Consider the following 9540-nt stretch of genomic DNA (forward strand, 5'->3'; position numbering starts at 1 on the left):
TTTGGTCACAGCAGGTAAGAGACAGTAATTAGCAGAGAGCCTGTGGGGCCCAGCTCTAATGGTTAGTGTCTGTGGTAAGTGTCATGTCAGGATCTCTGTGGAATCAGGACCAGTGATGCTCTTCAGTTCGTCAGAGCACACAGACGTCCTGACTCTTCCAAAAACCTACAGCTTCAATGAAACAATCAATTAGCAAATTAACTGGCAGCTGTTTTTCTAATTAAATAATTATTACATCAGTTTTTATCCCAAAGTGCCAAATTTTCTTAATTTGCTGTTTATCTGAAGTTTTTATCTTTGGGTCAGACACAAATGATTAATGGATGAATCCTCTAAATAATCAGGAACAAACTGAATCTTTAGTTGAAACCTGCTAAATTAACCAGTTCTCATTTTATGTCCTGTAAAACCAGTGTACCGTCAGGAGGCAGCGCCCTCTGGTGGTTGCACTGGTTATGACAGGAGCCAAGGTTGGATCCGGGTGGTTCCGGTCCACAGACGGAGGGAGGAGGAGGCTGGTGGGTTCCTGTTTCCCAGCGACAGACATTTAAACCGTGACCACAGTCCAGAGACATTAACACTGAGCATCAGTGGCTGCTCACCTGTTGAGTGACACCACAGCTCCCAGTCTTCCTGACAGCTGCACTAATGTAGGGAATAAACTGGTTCCAGTTAGACACAAAAGTTCTCCAGCTGCTGTGCGTTAAACAGGGCAGATTTGTTCTAATGTGAAACTAACAGAGTGAGCTGACTGGGCAGTGGAGTCAGGTGGGCAGATGTTAGGGCGGCTGTGCTGGTGCTGAGATCGGCTGTCACTGCTGGTTCTGATGTTTCAGGAGCTGAGAAACGCTCACAGCGAGGAGATCATGGGCATCCGACGAGAGGAGGAGATGGAGATGTCCGATGACGAGTCCGATGAAAATCCCTGTAAGAAGATTTGCACTGAGGAAAACGGTATGAAAGTCCAGCATCGGTATCAAAGCACATGTTCAGCAAACAGTTGGAAACTGGTTTCCTGACTTTGACTTGAACCTGTTGGCTTTTACACGTCACATTCAGAACAGGATGTTTTCTGCCTGTGCAGCTGCTGCTCTGCTGGTTTCTGCAGCACCCAGAATGCACTGGGTGCAGCACCCAGAATGCACTCTGTTCTTTGGGATCGTGTGGTCGAGGCACCGCAGCTCTAACGACAGGCAGCAAGATACAAGATCATTTAGATGAACAGGAGATAAAAATCATCTACAACAGATGTGATGATTTAACACAAACGTCTCAGTGCAGCTGCTGAGACACAAACTCTAATTTCATACAAGGCCAAAGGTTTTCAGGCCTGATTCAAAGGAAATGAAGCCGAGCTCACAGTTTTTGGACTTAGTGCAGAAAATAATCAGAAGAAAACTAAACTTTTCCTTGTTTCCTCCCTCTCCTGCAGGAGTGTGTGACCAGACTCAGGCCTCCCTGAAGGAGGAGAACGACTCCCTGCGTTGGCAGCTGGACGCCTACAGGAACGAGGTGGATCTTCTGAGGAAGGAGCAGAGCAAAGTCGGCCGTGCGGACGACGACCACACGCACTCACAGACGCACACACACGGCCCCGAGGCTCAGATCCAGCTGCTGCAGCAGAGCATGCACAGCATGCAGCAGGTACCGTAGGTCCAGGGCCCGTCACGATCACGGCTCTGGTTTCCAGCCGTCAGGGTGCAGAGGCAGGGACAGGTGTGTGCAGGTGTGCTGAAAACAGGAACGCAATTTCTGTGGTTACCGCAACACGTTTCCTGTGTCCACATGGAGACACGTGTGGAGCGTTTTCACCTTCCTGTCAGTGTGTGGACTCATGTTTCCAGCCACACACACACACACCTGACAACACACACACTGATCCCATCAGACAGAAACTTTACTTTTCTCAAACAAAAACAGCAGCAGAGTTTGTCGCTCCTTACCCACAATCCCTAGCTCCACTTATTTCATACAGCGGCCCAGAAACTTTGTTAGAGCATGCGGCCTGATTTGACTGGACTTCCTGTCTTTCTCCATCACAGTGACGACACTGATAGAACGAGACACATCGCCCACACACACACACACACACACACACACACACACACAGTGGTTGTGCTGCTGGCTTGTTGTTGATGTGTTACTTACTTGGACTCATGTCGCTTCTCGTTCGTCAGCTGCTGCTGTTTTTGTTCCCTCGGTGCAGCCGAGCCGCTTTACTGAAACTCCATGTTTCCTCTGTTCATCACAGTAAAACGATGAAAACCGGGAACACACACGATAAACGACTCAGCGTCATGATAGACCATGGCTCGCTGTCAGCTCAGCTCACAGATACGAACACAAAGTAAACACAAACACACATTACGTTCATTCTTTCCCCCATTTTCTCTGATTTCATTTTAAACTGAGTCAACACCAGACGTGCGCTGTTGCATCCAAAGATGGAGTCGATGTTTATTTCATGTGAACAAAGTGAAACACCTCTGACTGCTGGTTTAATAAGATCCTGCTCGTCTGTGTTGGTGCTGCAGCAACTCCTGAGCCTGCAGGAGAAGCTGACGAGTAAAGAAGCTGAGCTGGAGCAGGCCCGAGAGGAGCATCGCTACCTGGAGGGGGAGGTGCTCAGCCTTCGAGACAAGGTGAGTGCCAGGGTCCACGTGGGACAGGAATAATGTGCTGCAGACGGTGATGCTGCCGTGTTGACCACGTGTCGTCTCTGTGTTCAGCTGCTGAGCAGTAAGGGGGAGGCTGTGGAGGGAACCAACGGGGAGCTGCATGAAAAGGTGAGACTGAAACAAATTATTCTTCTCTGACTTTCACACAGAACTGCTGACTGTAACAGAACTGACAAGGTTCAACTGTAGCTGCTGCAGGTTTTAAAAAGCTCCAGGCAGAGACGTCCAGAGTCTGCTCTTCCTGTAGGATAAAGAAGAAGAAGAGGTTTCTACATCTAATGCTGCTCTTTCTTGGAGCATCTGTTCAGGTCTTTGATTTGTAGATCATGAAGAACATTTATCCCTGATGTTCTCTCCAAGTCTGTTGTGTATGAAACTAAATTCAAGGAGTCAGTTCCTGCGTCTGTCCTTCAGCTCTGAGTCCATACGTGTAGTACTGTAGTACTGTAGTACTGTGGTAGTAGTAAAGGTGTCAAGGTGGTTTACACTCACATACAGTATGTACAGTGTATGTATTTAGGTTTGAGTACTGCAGTATTTCTGTGTGAGCAGCAGGACTCAGAACATGTGAACATGGATCATTGTTACTGTAAATTCTTAAGTAGACAGAACGTACAACTCAACCGTGTGTGTGTGTGTGTGTGTGTGTGTGTGTGTGTGTGTGTGTGTGTGTGGACAGGGGATGAACGGGTGTGTTCCTTCCCTGTACGTCAGCAGGGAGCGGCGGAGTGAGGCCATCATGAGAGGAGGGGTGGCGTCAGAGAAAGAGGCTGTGCTGCTGGGTAAATATGAGCTCTGGCTCAGGAGGAACAGAAGAGTCTCAGCAGTGAAAAGTTTTTAGTCTGTAAGGACAGAAACGTTTGGCAGCAGCTAACGAGTCAGTCAGGACCACACGTCATCTGAGGACAGAACAAACCAGGGACAGCTCAGACTAAAACAGACTGTGGTCCCTGGTCTGGATTGATGCCTCTGTGCTTCCTGCATAGCAGGTTCTCACTGTTCACTAGCAGATCATTATAGCTGGAGAACACCCCCACACAGAACGAGGTGCAGAACAACACATAACCTGTTCGGCCCATGTTACTGCCGACATGTCCACACAGGTCTAAACCTCTTTCTGACGTCTGCTGGTCCGACTCTGACCCAGAACTAGAGGAGCAGACCGAACCCCCAAACAGCCCAGGACCAGCAGCAGCTGGGCTGACGTTATCTCAGCAGCTTCTGTGAGAACAGCACAGAGCGATCTGTTTTGTTCTGAGGCTGCTGTTTTGTCTGCAGCAGGAGAAACAGCAGCTCATTTGTCTCCATTAGTGGCACCAAGAAAATCCAGATATGAAGGAGAGAGGAGGCTCAGCGCTCTGTCCTCCTCCTCCTCCTCCTCCTCCTCCTCCTCCTCTGCTGCTGCTGCTGCTGCTGCTGCTGCTGCTGCTGCTGCAGAGGAGACAGTGATGGGTCAACACTGATACAAGCTGCACTGTCACAATAAGATTCATAAATGAAACTCTCTTTGTATCGAATTTGTCTTTATAGAAACTTTACCACAGCAGCAAAGAGTCAACACAAAGACCTGAAGCTGAACTTACAGACAGTGAGATGAGACTCCAGGTGAACGTCTCAGCATCAGGTCAATCAGCACTTCATTAACGTCTAACTATGGTTATATGAGTCTGGAACATCAGTGCAGGATCTTTCTCCTGCTGCTGTTTGACTTCAGTAAAGGATCTGAACCAGCACCAGGCCTCCTGTACACATCGTGTGTGCTGACTTTATTTCATCTGATCGCTTTGATGCAGCTGGAGTCTCCTTACTGCAAGCTGGAAATTAAACTTCCTTTTTAAGAGCGTGCACACGAACACACACACACACACACACACACTACAGTCCACAGTCCTCTGGTGGCACAGTTCCACGTGAGCAGGCCTGGTGGAAGGAATTGAATTAGGTCTGTCTGGAATTGCCAGCGTTTCGCCACATAAATCAGGGAAATAAATATTGGCTGTGCCGGGTCCTCCAGGGGACGCCACTCTGTTTCCCACCCCCACCCCTCCATCTGCATGAGTGCCTGCCACTGCAGGACCCCTCAGAACTAATCAACTCAGGAGCGTTTCTGCTCTGGCCAGCGTTTTTATGAGGCCGCCCGTCCATTTGGTGATTGTGCAGCAGCTCATGAGGAAGCAGACTGGCTGCCCACTGGAGCTCAGCTCTCTCTCTGTCTGTTGGTGTGTTAAAGCACTGAGGTTCACTTTGTGTGTTAAATCAAAACTGTGTGAAGACAATTCAATCATTTACTAAGTTCAGAAACAAAATGTGAGCCATGAATCCACAGCAGAAGAGGAGCTGATGAAAATTCTGAAAATTCTCTTAGTTTCATGTTAGTTTCCTGTGTCGATGTGAAGAAGGTCGTTATGCAAACACTTAAACATAATAAATGTGCAGATGTGCTGCAGACAAACTGAGGCCCTGCAGCGCCTCCACAGACAGATTTAATCCCAAGCAGGGAAAAACAAGCACAGGCTGTTTCCACTTTTGTCCACAAGGGGGCGCTGAATGACCTCGACACACCAACCCAGGTCTGTTTCTGATGCTGCTGTTTTATCACAACTTTTCCTGCCCTGCCCATCAATAATTTTACATTCAGGAATATTTTACGTTGTTACCTATTTAGTACAAGGTTTTCAGGCTTTTCCTCTCAGATTAAAAATACAGACACACACTGATCAGTGTGTGTGTGTGTCTTAGTGACTTCCCCTGTTTTACTCTGATTTGGCCTGTTCTCCTTGCAAACCTGTCTCTCTGCTGCTGCCCAAACTAAAATGTCTCACCATGACCTGATGACCTCTCTTCTTCTCTGCAGGCATCATATCCACCTTCCTGCACGTCCACCCATTCGGAGCCAACCTGGAGTATCTGTGGTCGTACATACAGAGGTTGGACTCCAAGGTAAAGACTCCAGGCCTGTGTTGACCCGTTGATCTGGACACCTGTGGTCCTTTGAGCTAATGCTAACAGGCTAATGTTTAACAGGCATGTTGAATGATATTTAATGATAATGGAACTTTAGCTGTGTTAGACAGAGCTTTGATGAAGGGGAATTGTTTATTGATTATTAGTTATTGTTTGTTTGTTGCTCGAAACAAAATACTCTGATTGGCTGTTCTCCTTCTGCGTGTCCTCACTCTGATTGGCTGTTCTCTGGCAGGTGTCGGCGGCGGACCTGGAGCGCCTCATGGTGCGTCTGCCCAGCATGTTCAGGCAGGAGCTGAGCGGCGTTGGTGCAACGCTGGAGAAACGCTGGAAGTTCTGCGGGTTTGACAGTCTGGGTTCAGCGTGACACTGGGAGAACACACACACATGCTGAGAAAACACAGCAGCGAGAACAGAGGCAGACTTGTGGTGTGTGTGTGTGTGTGTGTGTGTGTGTGTGTGTTCTTCCATCCCAGTTCAGGCACTGGAAACTAGAAAAGTCGTGTGGTGGAAATTCTCCTTGTATGTGTGAGTTTCTCACTGTTCAGACCTCAGGAAGGAGGAAGTCCTGACCCACGGGTCACTTCCTGACATGGGTCCAGGTGAAGTAATGGAGAACTGAAGTACTGGCTGGTTTCTCGTGGTCTTCGCTGCACAGACACTGGTGGACTGCAGCCTGAAGCAGCAGAACAGTCAGCACAAAGGAAAAGTACCAAAGCTGATGCTCCGTGACATGAAACTAAATCTCATCCTTCTTTTATTATCAACGTCCACAGTGTCAGTTTCTCAGCAGCCACGTCTGTGACGTACAGGAGCCCAACAACCATCCTGACCTGCATGTGTTTGGACTGTGGGAGGAGAAAAACCAAAAATGTGCAGACTCCACACAGAAAGGCCAACAGCCGGACACTGTGGACATCACCTGGACAGGGGTTTATATCGTGTTTACATCTTGTTTACTTGATTAGGTCTTGTTTACTCCTGGGGCAGGGTGGGACCACATGACACAGAATAGTCTCAGTGGCTGAACAAACCCGAGTGATGAGGTTTGGACACAAACTCTGAAGGTTTGACATCTGTCTTCATGCACAAACACACAGTTCATTGGTTCAGTTTATTATTCTATAGATGACATGATAAATTCAAAACCATATCACAGGACACCACCTTGGTCGCCCTTCCCCAGCTCATAGCCACAGCCCACACTGAGAGTCCACATGTGAACAGCCTCTGGTTCCTTTCTCCGGCTGAGGTCACTTCACTTAAGTTGGTCCTCAGATTCAGAACTGGTGTGGAAACACAACAGACTGAAGACGAGCTCGTGTTTCTTTCTTACTGCCAGACATGTTTGGACAGAAACTGCACTGCAGGTCTGGAATAATCCGACCGACTGCAGGTGGAGGAAGGACTGAGTCCTGAACACTGAAGGAATAAGGAGAGTAGACGTGATTTATAAAGGATGATATGAGCAACAGGAGAAAAGTCTTTGACTCTGCTTAATGTATTTGATGATGCTGACGGACACGACTGCAGGATGTTCTTAACCATCAGCCTGGTTTTCAAAGTTAAAGCTGAACTCATGATGATGTGATTTTGTATCGTTCTTCTTTAACGTTGGACCAGTTTTTGTTATTTCCTACTTAAATAAAGGTGTTAGTCAAATGTCACAGGTCCACCTTAACTGTCTGTGTGTGTGTGTATGTCTGTGTGTGTCTGTGTGTGTGTGTGTGTCTGAGTGTCTGAGGAGCACATGTAGGTTCCTGCTGGTTCTGGTCAGTGTGTCACTGGACCCTAACCAGGCCCCATGGTGGTTCGGCTGCCCTGCTATTTGAATTTGCTCCTAATGCAGATAAAGTCCTGGACTTAAACCAAAGATGATTCTTCCTTTGCCTCATCGTGTCACGGTTGTAGCAGCTTTCCAAAGAAAAAGTCAATAAACACCATCAATAACTGAAAATGAACAAAAATCAGTTCAGGAAAAAACTCACGTGTCTGAGTAAGAAACAGAAGGAACCGAACAGAACCTGTGGTGGTTGTTTGTCGTGGTCTGACAGGAGCAGTCCAGTCCATTATCAAATAATCCCAGATGACTGATCATAAAGGACTCAGCTCATCCAGTGCTTCATATATTTAAGTCTTTGTTTCTTCGCCCCAGTGATGATGATGATGATGACGATGATGATGTTAATCTGAGACGAGATGACCTCATCATGTGACTCTAATTGCTCCTGCCATCACTTTCAGGACGTTGACGCATCAATTTCCAAACATTAACACAGAGAATTTCCTCATTTCTCCAGTTGAACCTTGTGGCACTGATTAGAAGCAGCAAACACATGTTCCCTCTGCAGAGCTGTGGTTCTCAGGCTGCTGTCAGCAGTAATGAGCACAGTGTGTCACGTTAGGTCCATTATTAAATTACAGAGTGTGGTTTGGCCAGCGGTTTCAGCAGCAGGCCCACAGACTTTAGGTTCTCAGAGCTTCTCACCAAGCACCGTACCAAACCTAACATCTAGGCTCTAGTCTCTGATGGAAACTCAGAATCAGCTCAGCCCCAACTTCCTGACTTGTTTAGTGGTTAGCACTGTTGCCTCACAGCAACAGGTTCCTGGTTTGAAACCCAGCAGGGGCCTTTCTGTGTGGAGCTTGCATGTTCTCCCTGTGCTTGTGTGCTGTCGTTGCTGGTGTTCATTCCTTACCCAGCCGCTATGATGCCTGACAGGAGCTTCCATGTTGTGCAGTAGTTGGATGGGACTGATCCCTTTTGGGATCCCCTTTTCGGATCAGTCCTGATGATGGTGATGTTTATCTTGGGGATTGTTTTTAATGCTACATTCACATCTTCTAGTAGACTTTTAGAGGGTACTTCACTTGGTCTTGGTAATCCAGGAGTCCAGTTTACTCATGATCTTCAATCTCAGGTCAGCTGCTCTTGTGTTGAGTGTGTGGGAGCTTGTTTTTATTGGAGCTTGGAACCCAATCTCAGGTGGGGATGGTATTGTTTGACCCCTGACCTCTTGTCCTGGCCCCCCCTTGCCATAGCATTTATGTTGTATGTCTTCAATCTCCAGTTGTTATAGCTGTTGGTGTTTGCAGATGTTGGTTCTAATGAGAACAAGTGTCCACAGGGTTTCAGTGCATTCATGCGTTCTGCTTTTGTAAAAGGCTTTTTATGTTTTCCTGAAAATCCAGTGAACATTTGTTGTTGAGCTGTGAGGGACTGGGAGTGGATTCTAGTGGATCCATCATACTTATATCTGAACTTATTTATTTTGTGTGTCCTTGCCTCGGACAGTGGAGGGTAACTTTCTTCAACTTGTCAGTGTTTTATTTCATAATGGCATTTAACATTTCCACATTTTACAAACCACCACTGACTCAGAACAGATGACGAATCTTTAATCACTCGATTTTCCGTCTCTTATGTTCAGGTGGAGGCTGCTGTTCTTACTGGTATGTTCAGGCCAGGTGCTGGTGTGGTTTTAGGATGAAAGATGATTGGCTGGATGAATCCTTTTCATTTATACCACCAGACTGTCAGGACTAAGCTGGTCTCCAGTCCTGGAGTACCCTGGAGCTGTTTAGGCCCCTGGTTAAACCAGTTTTGAGAGTGATGTCAGTGAAGGCATCAGAAGGGCGGATCTTAAATTAGATATAAATCAACCTGAAACTTCACTTAGCGTCAGACTGGAAGTTTCAGTTTGACTACCAGGAGACTTTCCTGCACATTCGCCGACACGACGTTACCAGGAGAGGACAAACTGGGCAAAGACAAACGAGGACACAGAGAACTGGTGCCAGTGCTGGAAATAAAAGAGGTAAAGATGCTTGTCTTCCTTACCATAAAGACAAACAGAATCAACTTCACTGAACCAAAACTCAAGTAGTGAGACTCTAC

General features: G+C 47.2%; 1 protein-coding gene across 3 annotated transcripts in view; it reads left to right on the plus strand.

Moving 5' to 3' along the window:
• Positions 1-9121, plus strand: part of enox1 (ecto-NOX disulfide-thiol exchanger 1) — a 53896-nt gene extending 44775 nt beyond the window's left edge. For 2 of the 3 annotated variants that reach the window (XM_026296531.2, XM_026296532.2), the window contains exons 9-15: positions 837-954; positions 1433-1644; positions 2535-2642; positions 2730-2786; positions 3358-3460; positions 5533-5618; positions 5878-7187. In XM_026296531.2, the coding sequence (XP_026152316.1) occupies positions 837-954; positions 1433-1644; positions 2535-2642; positions 2730-2786; positions 3358-3460; positions 5533-5618; positions 5878-6009 (816 nt within the window). In that variant the 3' untranslated portion in view covers positions 6010-7187. Of the gene's footprint in view, positions 1-836; positions 955-1432; positions 1645-2534; positions 2643-2729; positions 2787-3357; positions 3461-5532; positions 5619-5877; positions 7188-9073 lie in introns of those variants that run through there. The other variant, XR_003294995.2, reaches the window with a different exon arrangement.
• Positions 9122-9540: the final 419 nt, after the last annotated feature.

Source organism: Mastacembelus armatus, chromosome 21 (assembly GCF_900324485.2).
Source record: "Mastacembelus armatus chromosome 21, fMasArm1.2, whole genome shotgun sequence".
Classification (NCBI taxonomy): Eukaryota; Metazoa; Chordata; class Actinopteri; order Synbranchiformes; family Mastacembelidae; genus Mastacembelus; species Mastacembelus armatus.